Consider the following 22,610-nt stretch of genomic DNA (forward strand, 5'->3'; position numbering starts at 1 on the left):
TAACTAATGTCTGGTGAGGGTACTGGCACAGTAATGTCTGCCATTGCATCATTCAAGTGGGTGCTACACATTAGTGGTGGTCAATCTGGTTCCCTTCTGTCTATATAAAGCGCTTTAAGTATCAAGAAATGTGCCATGTAAATGTTATTATTATTATTATTATAACTAGAAGGAAGTTATTAAAAACAATTTCTGTCTCAATATGTAAACATCAAAAGGACATCAAGATACAATAACCTTTGACCTTATCTAATAACATCTATGAACACCACTGAGGACTTCTGAAACCCAAGATGTTGCCTAGCCAAAGCAATAACTTTAGCATTTATTTGAGATGAAACAGCAAGACAGAATTATACCAAAGCCCAGATCATATGTCTTCAAAGAATAGAGTCTCAAGAAAGACAAATATTTACTTGAGAAAAAATTAATTGCACATTCAACATTTTTTAATGTTATGTAGACATTCCTGCCTCAGCCATTTACTTATTCCATGGCATGGGTTGAATAGGGAGGAGGCTTTTGCGCCTCTGTGAAATTTAGAACTATGTGTACTGGTAAATATACAGTAGGTGGTCTGAAAGCGTCTAGGAATTCTTTCATAATAGCTTGGAAAAAGTGATAGGCTTAGACAAGCATAGTCTATCCATCTCAATATACTGCAATCTTGACCCTCACAAGGAAAGTGAAAATGAATACATGAATGTGCCACTTTTAGTGTGGTTCATAGCTCTCATTTTAAAAAATAAAATAACAAAAAGAGAAATATAAATGTAGAACAGCCATGCCAGTATGTTTCTTTTTAGGTTGTCAGCAGTTGTTCTTGTACTACTTGTACTACTGTGTGTTTGAATTATTTGGACTGCCTCTGAAAAGAAATCCTAAAAAGCTCAATTGGCTAAAGGAGAAATGAGAAAGTTAAAAGATGGTAGCAGAAAAAAGTCATAGGAGCTGTGAAAGTCTATAAAATATTTAGGGTATTATATACAGTATACACCAGTAACGGTGCACTGCACGTTACTTGAGCATTCCTAGTTCTCATCCTCTTCCTCTGTACATTTAGCATTTGTTTGCTCAGAGGTTGATGCGCTTGCTGCTTCCTGAGCAGCTCTTCTTTTCTGCACTCTAGTGGCCACTTCTTCTCTTCTTTCGTAGGCATCTTTTTGCGTAAAAACTGATTAAGTCAGTGTTTGTGTTGCAATTACTTGGTACGTTTTCCTTAATTGTTCACTTAAGCTGGCACTTAAGGCTTCATTCTGCCTCAAGAAAGATTTAAGATATGCAGAGGTAGGGGAAGTGACAGTGAAGGTGGTAGGGATGAGCACGCCAACCCTGCTGGCCGCTGCCGAGAGTTGATTCTACAATAAAATAAAAATAAAAAGAGAAATAACCTTGGAGGTCAATCATCACCCCGAAAGCAGATAGTAGACGTCATGTAGTATACAGGGGGTCCTCGGGTTACGGCACAGTTCCGTTCCTACAACAGTGATGTAACCTGAATTTTGGTGTAAGTCGAAGCACACTCTAGCCTAAGTCACTTACCTATCTTAACACATTTGCAAAATCATAATCTAGAACATAAAAACACAAAATCTAAGCCTGAGAAAAAAGAAAAGGACATAAATATACTGTACTGTACACTGTACTGTAGTAACAGAAAAAATGAGTGTAAAAAAATCCTTACCTTTATTCCTTCTCATGTCTCAATTTTTTTTAAGTTTTTATGGGAGTGAGCGCTGTAAACTCGAAATGTTGTATGTCGAAACGTTGTAACCCAAGGACCCCCTGTACTGTATGTGTACCAAATTTCAGGTAAATAGTTCAAACCGTTTGCAAGCTACAGGTGATTTAAAATCCTGGACAGACAAACAAACAGCCATGGTAACGTATTCTATAAGAAGATTTTACAGTTATAGACTGATTTTTAATTTCATACTTTTAGCTAGACATCCAATGACAGAATATCACTGGTTTTAAATAGAATGTTTAGCTTCATTACTATTCAATTATTTGCCACTTAGATTCCAATATAACTCATAATACCATCTGCTTTAAGAATCTCTTACATTCATTCATGATTTTACCCAGATGGAGAAAGAAAGTACATCTAACAAGTTGCATTATTAACTATCATGTATTCTTTTATTCACTATCCTACATGTTTTTATTTTATAGGGTGTGAGGGAGCCTGGGACTAATAGGAAGTCAATAAAAAGCCAAGATGAAGAACAGCTTTCAAAGCCCATCACAGAAACAGGAAGCAACCCCAACGAGACAGATGATGTCACTGACAGGCGCCAGACAGAGGGGGGAAGGTATTCATTTATTTGCTAAGCCCAGCAGTGTTTTAAGGGTAGAAGAGAGTGATAATTCAGGCTGTCCTTTGTGTAAAGTCTTTCAGCCCTCTATTCATTATTGAAAATGTGAAGGCTTACAATGGTTGTTGAAGAGAATTAAAATCATGAAAAATAAAATTATTGAATACTTACTGTGCATTTTATGTATCAAAATTCAAAATCAAAACTATGTGTCAAAAATATTAATTTCTACAGAAGCCAGTATGTTATATTAGTGTCGTATACTGGATAGGGAATTAGATTCCAAACCACAATGCTGCCAGTTTGATTCATGCCTCCGATTCAGTGTTTGATCCTGAGCAATTACACCACCACTGCCCTGACTGTAAAAAATATTTGTAAACTACTGGCCTTTGTTTATGTACTTTTAAATGCCTTGAAATAGTATCACTTTTGAAATGATGCAATATCCAAATAAAGGTTTATTTATTTGCCACATTGTGTAGTGACTCATTAAGGCTACAATTGATATACCAAATTAAAACAAGCTTAATATACCTTAGCAAACGATGTACTTTATAGGTAAACTGTGAGGCAGATAATTATGATATGCTAAAAGTTTTAAATACAGTCAGTGTTGTGCGATGAACATACCAGTTTACTAGTCCACCCCCTTAGCCACTAGGCCATGCACCAGACAATCCTGTAGTATCTACAAAATAATTCTGAGGCTAATGTTCTTGTCAGAGGGGACTGGGCGGTCTCATGGTCTGGAATCCCTACAGATTTTATTTTTTCTCCAGCCGTCTGGAGTTTTTTTTTTTCTGTCCCCTGGCCATTGAACCTTACTCTTATTCGATGTTAATTAATGTTGATTTATTTTGTTTTATAATTGTGTCTTTCATTTTTCTATTCTTTAATATGTAAAGCACTTTGAGCTACTGTTTGTATGAAAATGTGCTATATAAATAAATGTTTTTGTTTTTGTTGTCTATAAGTAGATTTATTACAATATAATATAATAACTGATATTTGGTTATGCAGTTAGTATATTATATATGTGTGACACCTAATGTTTTAATATTTTGCAAGAATATTACAATTAAATTGTTAAAAGGTGTAATGTACTGAATTACTGTATTTTAGAGATAATAGTAACTTAAAAGAAAATATGGCTAAATGTGTGACTGTAAATATGGCAGGAAAAGAAAAAATCTAGATTAGTTTGAAAAGAGGATTGTGAGGTTTGAACTATTCAGAGTCTGGCGAAGGGACAGGGCTGTTAGTTAAAAAAAGGCAAACAACAGGAGTGCAAATATTATTAAAAACTCAGTGAGTGTGCCCTGCACTGGGCTGGCACCCTAGCCATGAATGGTTCCTATCAAAGTAGATGAATAAACTGATGAATCTACTCCTTCTCAATACACATATAACATGATTATTAAAGAAATGTCTTCAGGGCATTTCTATGCCCAGCATGTATACCTAATGACTGAAAAACATCTGGCTTGCTAGTATTAATGTTATACCTAATATTAAAACCACTAACCGGTTAGTTAAATATCAAAGGCAACAAAAAAATATTTATAAGATGAATCTCAAAAAAAGAACCAGAGCTGAGCTTAGATTGTAATCAGTGTTGTCAGTAAGTATTTGTGGTTGCATGCTAAGATGTCAGTATATAAAGTTAGATTAGATTAGACTGTATTTTCCATTTGTTTCATTTTTTGTGGTTCATGACTTTTAATGTGTTTGTTATTATTCACAGTAACTTCAGATATCTAACTTTTTTCACTAATAGGAAGAAAAAGAATGACACCAAAGCTGCCTCCCTGCGTGAAAATTCCCAGGTCCATATACAGTTACAAAAATTTACCATCTCTGCAGACAAGGTAACAGCTGTTTGTTTTCTAGTTTGCTTCCATAACTTGTTAGCTGATTGTAACTCATTAAACTTTTTAATTATATTAGTTACTAGGGGGTTTTGCCCCCTGCTCGCTTTGCTCGCCAACCTCCGTGCCTGCACTATACGCTAGCCTCTTTGTGTTTCTGTCACTGGCGTATGGGGATGCGGATGTACAATTTAAACAGATTTTTATTTACATGGGAATCGTTACATATGCATAATAGAACTATTTTACAAACAGCGAGTAATTAACCATATTTAAAAAAGAGTAAAACATAATAATTTAAAAGTAAACCATGTTTCATGTTGCATTAGAGTTATTCATTGCGTAATACGATTTAATTCTGTTTAGCTTTGAAATTAACACGCAAATACTTTTTAAACTTATACTTTTACTGTAAAACTTAAGTAAAAACTATTTTTGGAATTGAATTTTCATCAATATCGCGTTGAATTTTGATTCTGTGTTTGGACTTTCATCGTGACAATGCAACGTATAACTGCCTGTGATTAAATTTTATTTCTTTTTCTCTAACAAATAAAATAACTTTTTCGAATGTTTGGCTCTGAGATTTGTTAGTTGCCATTGCAAAAGCTATTCTATCGGGAAACTGTTAACGTTTTAATACGAATGGCATATCAAGATCTCATTTGGTGTCTAATGTTATCCATGGAAGATGTACTTACCTTTCTTGGGTACATCCTTCTTTCTACAGTAATTCGTGCAGTAGAAGACTGGACAGTGTTAACGGTTGTAGATACTCTTCAGGATATTGTAAGTTGATGTTTTCATATTCCGCACGATCACCACCAACTGTTTCAGCATAGTCTATTGATACGCATTTAACAAATTTGCCGCTTAACCGGTCAACATTTTTGGTGTTCATTCATTGGACTTCGTTTCTCGGTGCTAGGATTGCCTGTGTACTCATAACCCTTCGTGATGAAATTCTTCAATAAGATTTAGACATAATAAGTCTTCTTAAATTGGGAACTTAAAGTGAGGAAAACGTTAAAATTTATAAGAGCTGAGAGAGCAGAAACTGTGTCTGTCAAAAGCATTCACACGAATGAGAGGTGACATTACCGTGTGCTTAGCTGAATATGGTTGAGAGGAGGGCGTGACTTGAAAAAAATCTCATGGCCAAAGTCTCATCTCGCGGGACTTGAAAAAATCTTTAAAAAAGTCTCGTCACGTCGCAGGATTTTTTTTGTCTAATAGAGAGATATGTTAGAAAATAATAGATACCATTTGTTTCAGAATTATGCAGTGGTTTGGTATTGGGCAGAAAATGTATTATAGGTTGTTATTTGTATTGCTGTAACATAACACTCATAAAGACATTTAATCTAATTCAGGTTCGCAGGGAATTGAGCCTATCCTGGCAGCACAAGATGGAATACAGGAAACAGCTCCGATCAGGGAGTCAGTTCTTCTTAGGGTACACTCACATACAAATATAAACACCAATCACCAATCAGCCTAACCATTGCACGACAGGGGATGTGTCAGAAAAAATTAACTCTATTCAGACAAAGACAGGGCATAGGATCTGAACCCAGACAGGTATTTTTACTGTTAACTGTTTTTCACACAAGTGACTACCTGGATCAGAATAGATATGAGAGTGATATCAAAGCAAATTTACAGCAAGAATGTAATTATTTATAATTGTTACCTTTTGCTTTCTGATTCTGATTTGATCTACAGACACTACTATGGCTGAAAGACAATGTAGCCATGGCAACAAAGATTTGTTGCACAGAAAATCAAGATGGACTGGAGTCAGCAAAAAGGTGTCAAGCGGCATTAGAAGATGAAATTATTTCTAACAGCTCCCGAATTGAACTAGTTAAAAAGGTACAGTAGGTTTGTTTGCTACCTTTTGCTATGTGCAGTACCTATAATGCATGTCCAGACACATAAAATTAGTGACAGGAGTAATGTGAGAAGGTATACTGCCAAACCTTAACCTTGTCTCTGCCCCAAACCAAACCTCCTCCCTGACAAACACCTAACACCACACCTGCTTGGCAACAGAATTTATCCATCGTCTGTGACCTTTTGAGATTGTGTTATTTAACCAATCTGGAAGTGCTTTTAGGTATTATAAGACTACTTGTATTTTTCCATTTTCTGTCAATTTTGTGACCTATTACATTATCAGTTGATCCTGTTCAAGAAAGAAGTATTTTACTTGATAATACATCTTGCCTTTCAGTCATTGATCTTGTAAAAATTAATACTTTTATACCAATGGCTTCTGCTTTTACTGCATTATTTATGGGTGGTTTAGTAGACTACACTAATTTGAACCATGAGAAAATCCACTATCAGGTTAAATGGAAAATCAACTGATTTTGCCAAACCATCTCCACAGAGCCACCAGATATGATGTTCTGCAGTACTTTAAGAGTAGTTTAACAAAGTTTATGCATACTTTAAATGTTAGTTCTTTATTTTTCCTGTTGTATAGTATATTCTGATTAGCTGTTTCCCATTAATAGAATCCAAGATTTCTCTACCATGTCTTTCATGTAATATTATGGCAGACATTTTAAACTGGTGACTCACTACATGACTTTTCAAACAATCAAAAGTGGCCTTGATTTCATAATCTTGAGAATATTATGATGAGCTGAAGATAGTCTCAGCATGAATCCGTTACTAGCAGTTATATATTATAACACCCCTAGGTGCTCAGTCATAACGCTCTGCTAAACTAGTTTAATCTTATCAGAGCAATTTGCTAGTCAATAAGCATGCAACTGAAAGTACAATTCCTTCACTATCTACACATAGTGAGGAACACTGGATGCTGTAAGGTAAGAGATGAAAAAAAGCAAACATAGAAGACCCTCAATGTACTTTAGAGCGAGCGCAGATTTCTGTTGAATGTTTCACATTTAAGTACCACGACAGACTAAAAAAAAATGATCGGCTAAGATTGGCTTATTCCAGTGTGGTTGATGTTGATTGGTTCTTAAAATGAGGTGACATTGTGCTACTTCTGCTGTACAGTGCGAGATGTGAACTGTGATTTAATCATGTAATCAGTGTTCCTTCAGCAATTCCTAGTTGTATTTGACATCATCTGAGGTAATGAGATTCAGCAATTGGAACTTGCTAAATATAACATCTTGTCTGACTAGAAGTCATGGTGAGTCCCATAGTATGATACTGGCCTTACCTGTAAAATGAATCATGAAGACATCAGCTGTAATAATCTCCATTGGAAATTCAGACAGTGCTTATTTTGGATTTTGGCCTACATTGTTTTTGTGCTTCTGTGTGTTATTCTTCTGCTTTTTTACGTTATTTCTGTATTATTTTTCTGCTCTTTTAGAGCTAATTGTGAAGGCAACTAGTCATAACTGGCTTTACTCTTTAGCAGCTTGTTCATGTAGGCAGGTATTCACATCTCACTTCATAGTGTCAGATAAATGAAACAGGTCACTCAGGCTCATCCATAAAGATTTCATGTTAGCTTTTCCTTTGATTTGGCTAGTTAAAGGACCTCTCAAGTGGTATACAACAAACTGTTCTTTACGTGAGTATCTCTCTTACTTTACAAAACTTCGCAAATCAGCAGTTCATTTTGTGTCTCCAAAAAATTATTTTTTATTATGTGTGCCATCTGAACCCTGATACAAGGATTCACACCATGGCTTCTAGTCATCTGGAATATTTTTAATTACTGGGGACCTGTTTAAAGAAATTACTGTCTTAAAGGCAATTTCCAGGTTTTTAAACAGATCAGACTCTAAGTACCTGGCATTTCCTGTTTTTCTAATGATGTTTTGTCTTTTATTTGACCAAATTTATTTTTTAGCCCTGTGTTTCTTAGAAGTTCATAGTGTGGTGTATTGCCTTACTGTTTTCTGACCTCATGTTTGACCTTGTTTGGATTCAGCTATTACCTTTCATAACAGCTGCCTTTCCTTCCGAATTCTCAAAGAGGTGCATGTTGGGTTGAATAGAAATTCAAAATGTGGATGCAGTTCTATGTGTATGTGTATCCTGTATTGAATAGAGTTGTCTGCCTTTTACATTAGATCATATATATTTTGTTTTGCAATTCTTTCATTTAATGAAAGCATCTTTTCTTCTGTAAATCTATCTTCATAGCTGTCTACTGTTTTCTGCTAGCAAACACTGCCAAACATAAAACTGTTTTTGGCACCTATCATTTTGAATCTCACTAGCAAGTTGCATAAAACCAAACAATGTGTGTAATTGCTGATGCGCTCCAAATTTTAATTATCCGTATGATATTTATTTATTCAATGCAGGAGGGAAGAAGTCTAGTTCGTGCTCAGCATCCAGGAAGTGCAAAGATTGAAGAATTCCTAGGGCAACTAGAAGTACTCTGGGAAGAGCTAATAAAGAGACATCAGAAGAATGACATTTTGCTTGAAGAATCTGAAAGACTAAATATAAAGGTAGGAATATTAAGGGCTAAAGATGCTTTTTTGGAAGTTGTACTTTTAAATTTACTTACCTAGACAGGGCACAACTCCATCACAACACAAACAAAATATGAAAAATGAAATTGTTACAACTGTCTACATTCTGTATTTTCTCTCCTTCTCAAAATCAATCCATTTTTCTAAATGATCCATTGATGGTAAACATCATTCCCAACCACCAGCTGGAAGACAGATTCCTGTGATCACTTGACTCTCACCTATACAAAAGTGTGATTAGATTAACTCCAAATATACAATGATAATTGAATGACTAAATATCATACCCATTAGAAATAAATCCATCAATCCATCTATTGCAAAGCCAATTGCTCATAAGGAGATGGAACCCATCCTGAAGGGTAAAACACAAGACAGGAACCACCAAAAGTCACTTATTCTTGGGAAGTTAATCGAAGTTAACCTAAACTAAGACTTGGGGGAAAAAGCTTGAGTATCTGAAGAATACAAAGAGAAACATCACATAATTAATAACCAGGCCAAAATTATAACCTAGACTCATAAAGCTGTTGTACTACCTTTTGTGTCACCATGTCTCTATAAACAGCTATCAGAAAATATTTCAGTAAAACACTGGACCTACTTGGCTGCTTGGTGTCATCTATATTTATTTTTGCTGCCTCACAATTCTAAGGATGTATATTCAGTATCCAACCAACTACTATCGATGCAGAAACATTTTCATCTTGTCAAAGTGCTGTGATTTCCTCCCACATTGAAGATTTGCAGTTAGGTTAGATAGGTTAATTTGACAGACTGGCTTGAGTTATGTGGATGTATATTAGTGTGTACAATGTGATGAACTGCTGTTATAACTTGGGCTGTTTCCTGCTTTGTGCCCTGTGCAAAGGTTGGGTTCTGACTGTCTGCAACCCTGTAATAGAAGAATTGGGTGCAGAAAATAGAATTCTATCTTGTTAACAATTTTTGGGGTGGCACAATGGTGCAGTAGTAGCACTGCTGCCTTGCGGTATGGAGACTGGGGTTCATGTCCTGGGTGCTTCCGGTGTCAACAGGTTTCCTCTGGGTGCGCTGGTTTTCTCCAACAATCCAAAGACATGCAGGTTTAAGTGAATTGGTGATGCTAAACTGGTCTGGGTGTGAGTGTGTTCACCCTGTGATGGACTGGTGCCCTGTCCAGGGATTGTTCGTATCTTGTACCCTATGCTTGCTGGGGTAGCTCAGATTGCCTGTGAAGATACCCTGCATGAGTGAATTAAGAAAATAGTTGGTCTTAACAGTTTGCATAAATCAATGGACTGCTTCCATTTTTTTATTAGCCTGTAAATGAGATGCATGTACATTCATCAACATCTAGGTCTAACAGTGTTGCAGTGATTTTTTTTCCCCTTGTGTTTCACTTATGTTATTTTGACACTGGACAGTCTTTCAAAGTGCAGAAGGACATGAATGACTTGGGACAATGGCTAAAAACAGTGGAATCTTCCATTTCTTCTGACACCCCACTGAGTGGAGATCCAGAATCAATGAGTGCAGCTGAGAGGGAGAGCAGCCTATTAAAAGTAGAAGTGGTTTCTCGAGGAATGGAGCTTCGTGCGCTAAAACAGGAGGTGGAAAAGCTACGACACAGAAGACACTATCTAGCAGAGAAGCTTCAGTCCCAAATGGGCCAATTAGAGGACATGTAAGTTGTTCAATGGAAAGCATGGCAGATCTCAGCAGAACAAACATTTCATATGAAATTGTTAAAAAATATGTATGTATAATTCATTTTGAAATTAATTGTTATAATTTCATATCTTTCTACTCATAAAATTAGATACTGAAAATTAATTTTACTGTTTGCTTTGCTTATTTTCAATTTAAGTATTTAACAATTAATTTAACTGTGTATTAAATTCTGTTATATTTCAAAATCTATATTAAGCATGTATTGTTAAGTTTTACCACTTCGCAATTTATGAAATTTTTATACCTTTTCAACTTGTTTGTAAGTATAGCCCACGATGAATAACTAAGATTTCAGAACCAAGAGTGTTTTCTGCTCCGTTTTCAGTAGTAAATAACAGAGCATTGTTCTATGAAATTCATTTTTTTACATATGTGAATTTTCTGTAAACTACAGAAGCAACTTATAAAGTAAGCAATGCACTGAACAGCAGGCCAAAAGTAACCGAATGTGCACTCTGAAAACACAGCTCATATTACCAGACCATAAACACCAAGTTGGATTGTTGACACCCTCCATGATGTTACTGACATTTCATAGTGTAACATAACATTTTCAAGTCTACCTGAGGGTAACAGGCCATTCCCAGCAGCACTGTGCACACTGCAGGAATCACGGATAGACAGAGCACCAGTCCATCGCAGAGCCTAATGGGTTCAGTTTTAAATTGGTTTGATTGGCGACATCATAAAGCACCCCTGTTTTGGAAAGGGCTTCTATAACTCCAGAAGGGATCTATGGATACATGGGTTTCTGTCTTATTTGTGTCCTGTCCTTAGCATGAGTCAGTAGGCGCTCTTTTGTTTTTTGGTGATAGAAGTGAGCCTTGGTTAAGTCATTGGAGTCATTGGCTGCCAAACCAAATCCATGGCAATGCACAAGTCATAATTTTTGACATGTTGTATTTAGCTTTTACTTTCCTGATTGTAGCCTGTATGTTACTCTGCACCAGTTTTGGCAACTTGAACACAAAACTATCATTCCTCTTTGTACATTATCAATATACCTATGGCCTGTCACACTTCAAACCCCTAGGGCATTACACTTATTCCACCACATCTGCAACATTCAAAGCCATTTAGATCTTTAGTCTTGCCTTTTGCCTAAAGCACAATCACTTGGTACTGACCCACCTAATTCAAATAGCATTGTTTGCCCATACAATGGTGTCTTACTAGCTAAGCAGTTAGTTACGTATGACAGGTAGTCACTCAGTATATTTGCTAAATACAGTCTAATAGAATGCTGATGTATATTTAGAGATCGTCAGTGGAGCTGTTTTAGAGAAAGTAGCGAGGTTCTGCTAATTAGGTGACACTGTGAGAACAGTTGGAGTTGTGGGCTCAGCACTGATAGTCAGGGAGAGAGGTACATGAAAGAAATTGTAGAAGCTGTCCCCCATTCTGATCTTTAAATGAGTCTTTCAGGCAGTGATGAGTATAGTTTATAAAAGCTGTGTGAGGAGTAATATCTGAGGCATGGTTGGAAAAAGTTGTGACAGATAGGGGGCAGTATCGCTCCCTTGAACCCTTGTCCAAGACTCCAGACACCAGATAAAAGTCCAAATGTTGACTTTATTTTTATGCAACAGTGCACAAAGCACCCTCTCCTCCACAATACTCATATAAATCACCAATCACAAATCAATAAACTCTCCACCACTCCCAAACGCGTTGCCACCCTTCCACCCAGCTCAGCTCTCCGTCTGGGAGCTCACACAATCCTTTTATAGTCCCTGACCCGGAAGTGTTCCAATCCCCAGTCCATGTGATCTTCTATCACTTCTGGGTCAAATCAAAAGTCCTTTTCTTCACCCTGGAAGTACGTCATTCCCCTTGTCCATGTGACTCGGACGTACTTCCGGGGCGTAGGGTAAATAAACACTGTTCCTCCCTGCAGCGTTTCCTAGTGGTCCCCATGGTATCCAGCAGGGCTGTGTATAAAAACTCCAATGTCCATGATGCCCTGCTGGTCTTCGGGGAACCTCCATACTGCAGGGAGGGCTCCACCTGGCGGCTTGAGGGTATTGGCTGGGATGAACAGCCGGCCATACACCACAAAGCAAAACGTGAAACAAAACTAGAAAGAACACAGATCGATGAATGAAGTGTCAGATGCAGAGGAAGACAAATGCAAAGTTAAGAAAAAGACTTATTTGGGGTCCACATGTGGCAACTTGGATATGTGGAGCGAAGGGTAGTTGATGATTAGATGAAGAGATGTACCAAGATGGCAGTGAAGGAGGTGAAACCAGGAGTAAGATCAAAGAAGACACAAATGGAGGTGATGTAAGATAATATGAAAAGAATAGTTCTTATCCCAAAGGGTGCCCTAGACCTTGGAACGAGGAAGGAAATTTTGTGGTTAACGTCAGAAAACCAAGAAAATGGCTGTTAAAAAGGGGTGATGTTGATAATATTGAATCCACTAATAAGGCATTAGCACATGCTTTAATATTTCTGAATGCAACATTGTGCATATGATAAAGACTGTAATACCTAGCTACTACATTTAATTCATAATTTAATTAATGTCATAGTAGTAAAAGTAGTGGTGTGACGTGTGCAGAGTACAGTGAAATTCATACTTTCATGTTCAACCAACATGCAACACTTTGCCACTCTCTTGGTGCCATGATAACCTTCATTTATGAAACAGAAAATATAAATGAGCTTATCTAATGTTTAATTATGATTCCATTACTTGAACCTTGTGGGAAAATCTCTTGGAAAAAGAACCAGATATATTTGGGTGAAAATACAAGGGAAAAGGTTTGTAAAAATAAGCCTAATATTTTACAACAGCTCATTATAGGATAACTCCACCAAAATATGTAATACCTAGTTTTCTTGTAATGCATTGATTGCTAAAAGTAGAAAGGAAACATTGCTTAAGCTGGAGAATTAGGAATGGGAAGGATTTTTTTTTTTCTGGAGGTGTGCTTTATGACTGTAGGATACATGAAGCCTACTTGTGACTTCAGCATTACTTTGCTTTGTTGGCCACCTCATTTCACTTGCAAAATTTTGTGTCTCCCTTTCTTGAGTAACTAGAATATAGAGTCACAGCCACTTCATTCAAAAGACTTTGAGCTGCACATAACAATAAATGTTGCATTTTTTTAAGTCCTGCTGATGCTGACCTCTTAGTGCTAAGAAAATAGCATTTTTTAAGGTAATGTCAGTATGTCATTTTTTTCCCTTTTCCTATTAGATATCTATCTGTGTTGAGTGCTTTGAAGCAGCAAACCTCTGAATTACAGGATACACGCATGTTGACAGAGTTCCTGGAAAAAGTTCAAAGAGAAGAGAATCAAATCCAAAAGAGAAGCCTCGATAAGGTACAATAATTGGAATTAATCTAATGTAATTTACAGGATTTAGACAAAATTCAAAAGGAATATCTATTTTTACAATTTCTTAGCTTTTCTTTCTTTCTTTTTCTACTAATACACTCTAACAAGAGAACTATGTGTATACGCTGATATACAACATGCATGTATGATAATAGGATAGGCTCCGGTCTATCATGACCCAGAATTGGATGCAGAAGGTTTGAGAACATAATGTTGTTATATTTTCTTATATTTCTGCGGCTCCCAGCATGGTGACCAAGGGATGCCAGAAAGAGAGCACAAGCTCTCTAGGGAGATGTCAGTGGTACTCTCCTGAGGTTTTCCTAGTCCTGGACATTATTCCAGAGACTTCCCTGGAAATTATCCTCTGTTGGAGTATAATGCAGCCTCAGGCACATTCCTGGAGTGAGCATAGATTTGGTAGGTGAGTTTTGCAAGGCCACAACTTGGAAAGTAGGATTTCTGGCCATTTTCTTAGAAGAGAACAAAGAGAGAAGTGTTGATCTAGAGAGGTGAGTGCCAAAGATATTTTGGTGCTTGTGGCACTAAGTCTGGATTGAGAGGAATTCAACAGTATGCAGTTATACTCAGAGAGGCACGGGGAACTTGTTTTCCATTTATTGTTTTCTTATTTTGTTCTTACATTTGGTTATAACCCTTTTTTGCCAGGTTTGTATCATTAAGTCATTTGTATTAAAATAAAAACTCATTTTTGGCACTCTTGTTTCTAAATAAAATATGTTGACAGCTGCTAGTAGTCTGTCCCTCATCATATGACAGCGTATGAAAGTTGTTGTTTATGGGTACACAGGCAGGCAAAGCTGTCCCTGTAACAGGATCTACATTTTGCAAAGTTACTCAGTTAAGTGTTTTTTTTTTCCTTTTTATTTTATCCAGTTAGGCTGTAGTTATACTGTAATTATATATATTTCATGAGAAAACGTTGAGTAATCTAGGATCTAAAACTGCTGAAATTTATTGTGTTAGTTACATAGTGATATTAGAAAAACACATGAGGTGGCATAATGTGGTGCAATTGTATACAAGTGAAGACATAAGTAGAGCCATATCATATCATGACAGAAACATCCCCAAAAAAGCAAAAAAATGGTAATGTACTGGTGTCTAATCATAATGGGAGACAACAAGTATTTTGAAGGTAATACATTTGGAGGGCACACATTTACATCCCCAGATCGTGGGATACTCCCCGGGTAGAATTGTGTTCAAGGCAGAAACCAGTCTTATATATAATATCCATCCATCCATCCATTTTCTAACCCGCTGAATCCGAATACAGGGTCACAAGGGTCTGCTGGAGCCAATCCCAGCCAACACAGGGCACAAGGCAGGAACCAATCCTGGGCAGGGTGCCAACCCACCGCAGTATATATAATATATAATATATAAATATTTTATGATGTAATAATTAACATACTGTCATACTGTATAGTATAGTATATTTACTTATATTTATTTTTCTAAAATAAATATAATAATGCTTGTGAACCGATACTTTTGCATAAATTACATATATATTAAAATATCAATGCTTTAGCTAAATCTAAAAGTGAGGACCTTTCTTAAAGTATATGTATTTATTTTACAAAAGCTACATTGCTGGAGGAAGATGCTATTACTGTGACTCTAAATGCCCTAGCAATGACTTTCACACTTTTTAAATTGATCCAGACTCACAATAAAATCTTTTAGCTGTGAATTAATGCCAAAATGCACCTTGCAGATATTACAATAATTTTTTTCATAGTATAAAGTAATTTCTTTTGTCGCAACACTTGTGTCCAAAAGTAAGATTCTGACCTCATGCCCTTGGTTAAGTGGATAAATTAAACTCTGCATTTTAACAATGGTTTTGTTTATATTTTTATTTTTCATTTGGCAAGAACTGAGACTTAAATAGTGCATGAAAACATTCTTCTGTAATAAAGATGACATAAGGATTGTTGCTTAAGAAACAAATACTTATGACATGACATCATTTACTGATCTGGGTTACATCCATGAAAGTATGATAATTTCAACAGGCAGCTATACAAAGCACTACAACTATAAGTATGGTTGGAATTAGGATACAGAAAAGGAGCAGCTTGTGGGGACTCTCTCAGGTCATTTCTTGGATTTTAATGTAATAATTTAACATTTTTCTGCTACGTGTGAACTTACAAATATACACACATGGACAAACACAAGCATATTTTTACTTATACAGTCAGAAATGTATAAGTTCATTGTACGGCATAATGGTGGATTCTGCTAGTTACTCATGCTGTGAACCATTTTTAGATAATGGAATTAAACTGCCATTTTTCTAATCATTTTTCCCATGTAGTAGTAGTAATATTGTCAAATGTAAAGAGTCTCACTTGAATGTTCAACCAGCACATAGCATGTCGCCCCTCCCCGGCACCATGATAAACTTCATTTTTTGAAATAAAAAACATAGATTGTCTTAATTGATATTCAGTAGTGCTCCCATTTCATGACACCTGGAAAAAACTCTGGGAAAAAGTAATGGATGTAATTTGTAATACCTATGGTCAAGCAACATTATGCTTCTAAGCAGTAATTATAGTAAGTGTGTGTACGCAGTACAGAGCTTTTTCACAATCCATCATCTACAACTTATAAATGCTTAATAAATTAATACATCCATGGGAAGACTCTTTATATGTGAGAGTATGTTGTAAAATTCATTTACATTTATAGCATGTACATAATGGATTGTCACAGTTCAATTGTACAAATCAGTGCATACCTTCAGTGTACAAGAAAATAGTTTAGTGTGAAAACAAAGTTGAGATGCACAAAAAAGATCTGACCAGTATACCACGTGAGCTAAACAAATCTCCTTCTGCTTGTAGTGTTAGCAAGCTCCACAGTTGTCCTTGACTGGTTATATCATGACTATCAGGTCTTGCGTCAATAACTCAGGACCACGGCACCCAGGCACAAGTTTAAATAAGTATGGGGTTATCCCATGATCTATAGGTGTCCTTCTGAAGTTGCTTCCTGCTGTGTGTCTTTTGTTGCTAGGAAAGGCTCTGACTCCCAGTTTATGTGGATGGATGCACAATGCTTCTGTAGGTGCATTCAGTATTTCAATGTCAGCACAGAGTAAAACTGCTGCCACCTCTTGGTGATGCCCAGGAGATGAAGAAAATAAATAATGACAAACTTGTTTTGTGCTTAAAGTGAGAGCTTGCAGTAAGAGTTGTGCTCTGTTCATCATTGGACCTTCCTATATAGAGTTCATTCTCTCATCAAAAAAACAGGATGTCTCCTCAATCTTGTAAACATGAAAAGTAACCGCATCTCTTAACAGTTTCTTCTACTCACTCTTCTTCCCACCTTTATAGGGAAGTGATTTTGTCATGGGATTAGTTTCATGGTCAGGCGTCTAGCCTGAATTTCTAGCTGAAATGTGGCTTAATGTGTTTCATACGCATATATACCTTTGATTCTCAGATTCACTGCCACCTCCTAATGACCCTGCTCAGGCCAGACGCCAGGAGGCTATTCCTTTTTTTGATTGGAGTGCTGTGGAAACCGGAGTGCTGCCTTTTCTTCTTGATTTGTGGGCTGCCTTCCACCTTGAGATCAGAAACTCTGAAAATATAATGAGTATATTCATAAAATAGCTCCAGCAGGCAAACCCTTACTGCCTAAGGAGTGAGTAAAATGATCATTGGCTCCCACACAGAGATTAATGAGTTTCTGCTCTTCACCATTATTGTTCTGTGTTCTTTTTCTTGTGATGGACGTAATAGAACATACATACATGTTTACCAGGTTGTCATAAACACAAACATATAAAACTCAAACAGCAGGTGGTAAACATGTCCAAATTATAGAGTTCAAAAATATTGAGTTGCATGTAAGAAACCATGGAAATTATTGTTTAGTCAGCAAATAAGCAGTCAGGGAATGTCCTGTGGGCTACAATGAATGAAATTTTAATCAGTAGAGACAGCAAAATTCAGATTAAGTAGTGCAAGTGGAATAAAATCTATTATTTCTGTAGACAAAAGAGTAGTGTATATGTGAAAATAATGTCACAATGGTTATCCTCAGGTTTTCAATTCTTCTAGTTTAAGACGTAGTTTCGCTAATGCTGTATTATTTATTAATTGTTTTTCTACAATAGCCTATCAATTTTCTAAACCATTTTTTTTTCCAAGACATGTTTCCAATATCAGTTGTTTCAAAGGTAGAAGCCAACATGATCTGAGACAACAGTCCATCACGCACAATACTGAAACACCTACCTACATTTGCTCACAATGGCCACTTTGGCATTAGTAGTTTCCCTAACACACAGCTTATGATGTGGAGAAAGAGCAAGTTATCCTAAAAAAACCAGAAAATACCAAAAAGTGATAGGGTTAGGATTTCAACCTCGGCCCTACAAGGTTTTTGTCACTGTTCTTCCCTGTACAGCAAAATAAGTGAAATAAAAAACAAAACTTTGAAGCCTTTAGATTTTAAGAAATGCCATGAAGCTCAAACATCATGTCATAGAGGACCTGGCAAAATGAGAGTGTTTTATACAAGTGGACTTAACTAACATTAATGGTTTGAATTATAACCTACAAAACTCCTTTGCCACTAATTTAATCACATTTTGACTGGTGTTCAAGATTTTTTGTTTGTTTTATTTTGATCATATGCACTATGACAATGCCAGGAAAGTATGCTTCCAACCCACTGCTGTGAACCACATAACTGAAAAACATTTCCTTCATATGGTCTTTTTTTTTGAGTGGTGCCGACACCAAGTTAAAATCCCAGGAAAGGCAGATACCTATCAAACAATATTTTAGAATTGCTAATAGATATTGCCATGTAAGTAGATTTTTTTTTCATTTTATTGATTCGATTAGCGCAGTCTTCAGACTAGCAAGAGAGTTCTTTGAGCTTAACACATGAAGCAAACCATATTTCAATCATGTTCTGGAGAATTCTTGAAAGGAAAAAATTGCAAATATTTGTATCTGGGGTAAATTGTATCCATTATGGGCAATTTTATACTAGGTAACATATCACCAGTACACTTGAGGAGGTGAGAAATGCTATCACAGTTTCCATAATGGCTCAACCAGTTCACCCTGAAGCAAGGTGAAGTGTCAGTTGAACATCTGTAATTACCGGTCTCCCATTATAAATCCAATATGGTGTGGTGTGGGTGATGTGTCTCAGTGACTACACATTGTGAATATCAAAGCAGTACCTTTGCCTTCCAGCTTTGTCTCTTTTGTGAAGAATAGAAGGTTCAAAGGTGGGATGCAGGAAAAGTGATCTCGGAAGATAGGATTCTGATTCTGAAGATGTAGTTCTCATGGCCCAATATTAAAGAAACCTGCTGATTGTGGGGGTCCCAGCAGGACTGGGTACAAGGCAGAACCAGTGTTGGGTAGTTTTCCAGTTTAATTTCTATTCAGGTCATTTTTATAGCTCAAAATGCTTTCCATATATTTAAATATAGTTAACAAAAGACACAAAGAAAAATTAACATAAAACAGATACAATAAAATAGAATAACACATGCCGAAGCAAGGGTTTTGAATTTTAATCTCCCTTCTGAGTTTGTGGCCATGAAAAAGTAATTCAGCCTGCCTAACATCATACTGATATAATACTATATATACTGCTCAAAAGAATTAAAGGAACACTTTTTAATCAGAGTATAGCATAAAGTCAATGAAACTTATGGGATATTAATCTGGTCAGTTAAGTAGCAGAGGGGGTTGTTAATCAGTTTCAGCTGCTGTGGTGTTAATGAAATTAACAACAGATGCACTAGAGGGGCAACAATGAGATGACCCCCAAAACAGGAATGGTTTAACAGGTGGAGGCCACTGACATTTTTCCCTCCTCATCTTTTCTGACTGTTTCTTCACTAGTTTTGCATTTGGCTACAGTCAGTGTCACTACTGGTAGCATGAGGCGATACCTGGACCCTACAGAGGTTGCACAGGTAGTCCAACTTCTCCAGGATGGCACATCAATACGTGTCATTGCCAGAAGGTTTGCTGTGTCTCCCTGCACAGTCTCAAGGGCATGGAGGAGATTCTAGGAGACAATCAGTTACTCTAGGAGAGCTGGAGAGGGCCATAGAAGGTCCATAACCCATCAGCAGGACCAGTATCTGCTCCTTTGGGCAAGAGGAACAGGATGAGCACTGCCAGAGCCCTACAAAATGACCTCCAGCAGGCCACTGGTGTGAATGTCTCTGACCAAACAACCAGAAAGACTTCATGAGGGTGACCCAAGGGCCCCATGTCCTCTAATGGGCCCTGAGCTCACTGCCCAGCAGCATGCAGCTCGATTGGCATTCGCCATAGAATACCAGAATTGGCAGATGCACCACTGGTGCCCTGTGCTTTTACAGATGAGAGCAGGTTCACCCTGAGCACGTGACAGAAGTGAAAGGGTCTGGAGAAGCCATGGAGAACATTATGCTGCCTGTAACATCATTCAGCATGAGCAGTTTGGTGGTGGGTTAATGATTGTCTGGGGAGGCATATCCATGGAGGGTCACACAGACCGCTACAGGCTTGACAAAGGCACCTTGGCTGCCATTAGGTATCAGGATGAAATCCTTGGACCCATTGTCAGACCCTATGCTGGTACAGTGGCTCATGGTGCACGACAATTCCTGGCCTCATGTGGTGAGAGTATGCTGGCAATTCCTGGAGGATGAAGGAATTGATACCATTGACTGGCCACCACACTTTCCTGACCTAAATCCAACACCTCTGGGACATTATGTTTTGGTCCATCCAATGCCACCAGGTTGCATCTCAGACTGTCCAGGAGCTCAGTGATGCCCTGGTCCAGATCTGGGAGGAGATCCCCCACAACACCATCTGTCATCTCATTAGAAGCATGCACCGATGTTGTCAGGCATGTATACAAGAACACAGGGGCCATACAAAGTGCTGCGTACAATTTTGTGTTGCTGCAATTAAATTTTGGCAAAATGGACTAGCCTGCCACATAATTTTTTCACTCTGATTTTTGGGGCGTCTTTGAATTCAGGGCTCTGTAGGTTGATCATTTTCATTTCCATCAAACGATGTGGCATCCTTTTGTTCCTAACACATTACCCAGTCTATATCAGTATAGATATCCAGGAGGATTTCTTTTTCCCATTGAGATCTGATGTGTTTTCAAAGTGTTCCTTTAATTTTTTTGAGCAGTTTATATGAATCATATGGTTACAATGCCAGCATGGTTTCACAATATACCAACAAAGCATTTCAGTTGTGCATAAACAGCTAGCGTTACTCTGTAAAATAAAAATTATTTGTTTTATTTCTTTTCAAATAATTTTGAAATTATTATTATTAGGTATGTACAACACAAAATATTAAGAGGAATTTTAAGAGGAGATAGCATAATTAATGGCCAGTAACAAAAGATATATAAAGAAATAAGAGTACCTGGACACAGGGAGAACACAAACATTCCACTCAGTGACCCCGCTAAGATTTGAAGCCAGGATTATGGACCATTCTCTCAAGGTGTATTGCCATGTTAGATTTTGGATGGTCTTGGCATTGTATTTGATAAACTTAATATATAGATGAACAGATAGCCATCATTCTCTATCAGATATTGTACCTTAATTATTTCGTTATGAACATTAAGTAACTGGAGTGTATTTTAAAGTATAAAAATTAAAGCGTTAAGGAAACAATAACTCAAAATATTATTCAAGTGTACCTACCGGCAAATTTAATTTGGTCCAGGATGGCCTAGTAACTGTGTGAATGAATGTGTTTGATAGTGCCTTGTTATGAACTGCTATCTGATCTGGACCCTAACTCCAAGCATCACTGCGCTAGATAAGCAAGTTTGGAAAATGAAATTTATGCGTAATTTATTGCAATGAGAAGTCAAGCAAAATGACACCTTTTATTGGCTAACTCAGCGTTTCTCAACCTTTAAGTATTTGCGACCCGAGTTTTCATAACAGTTTTAATCGCGCCCCCCCTAATGTTTTTTTGAAAGGAGCCCACTAATACCAATTTGTTCTTTTTTAATTAATGATATATCATAGATGCATATTTTATTATACCTACTTAACTTTTATTGACATTTATCTAACTCTATATTTATTTTTCTAGTATCAGAATGTAGTTTAAGTTAATTTGTTTTGGTTTCAATAGATGTATTTTTCATATTTTTGATTCTTGTTTTATTTTTTTCACATCTTCGTGCCCCCTTTGTGTTATTTCACGCCCCCCTAGGGGGGCCTGCCCCACAGTTTGAGAACCACTGGGCTAACTGAACAGATCACAATATGTGAGCCTTCAAGGCAGCTCAGGCCCCTTCTTCAGACAAGTTGTAGTACAGACACTAGAGTCCCCTGTGTTTAAATATACAGTACACTAGGAAAGAAACAAAACTTTTAAGTGGCTCATCTTCGATGTTAAAAATGAATGGACCTCTCCAGCCTAAGATTTATTTAACAAGAGAGGAGAACAATGTATAGTTAAGATCTTTATTACTTTCTGGCAGCCCGTTGAGAACACTTTGTGAAGGAAGTGCCCCTAAGCAAAGGTAATGCAGTTACATTGTTGCTTTGACCCAAAGAAAGGTGATGGAAGAAGTGCCTTGCCATGGAGAGTGACATTATGTCAGATGAGTGTAGCAGGCTCAAATGGAACATGTCAACTGTAAAAAAGTGACCTTCCCTGTGGAAGAGCATACAATAGTGATCAGGCCAAGCTACCTGGAGCTCATACGTAACAGTGCTAACTACTTTATCACCTTGCTGTCATCTTTCCTAAGTATTTAATAAAAATCTTAATTTCAAGTCTTTATGTATGTAGAAGTGAGAGGCATGAA

The 22,610-nt window shown here is 37.0% G+C and overlaps 1 protein-coding gene across 6 annotated transcripts in view; it reads left to right on the plus strand.

Annotated features, from left to right (window-relative positions):
• LOC120516555 (spectrin beta chain, non-erythrocytic 1) overlaps positions 1-22,610 on the plus strand; it is a 256,791-nt gene that overhangs the window by 136,143 nt on the left and 98,038 nt on the right. For all 6 annotated transcript variants that reach the window (XM_039738310.1, XM_039738308.1, XM_039738311.1 and 3 more), the window contains exons 12-17: positions 2,176-2,315; positions 4,099-4,189; positions 5,915-6,064; positions 8,497-8,646; positions 10,077-10,336; positions 13,595-13,721. In XM_039738310.1, the coding sequence (XP_039594244.1) occupies positions 2,176-2,315; positions 4,099-4,189; positions 5,915-6,064; positions 8,497-8,646; positions 10,077-10,336; positions 13,595-13,721 (918 nt within the window). The remainder of the gene's footprint in view (positions 1-2,175; positions 2,316-4,098; positions 4,190-5,914; positions 6,065-8,496; positions 8,647-10,076; positions 10,337-13,594; positions 13,722-22,610) is intronic.

The sequence above is a fragment of the Polypterus senegalus genome, chromosome 16, assembly GCF_016835505.1.
Source record: "Polypterus senegalus isolate Bchr_013 chromosome 16, ASM1683550v1, whole genome shotgun sequence".
NCBI classification, from domain to species: Eukaryota; Metazoa; Chordata; class Cladistia; order Polypteriformes; family Polypteridae; genus Polypterus; species Polypterus senegalus.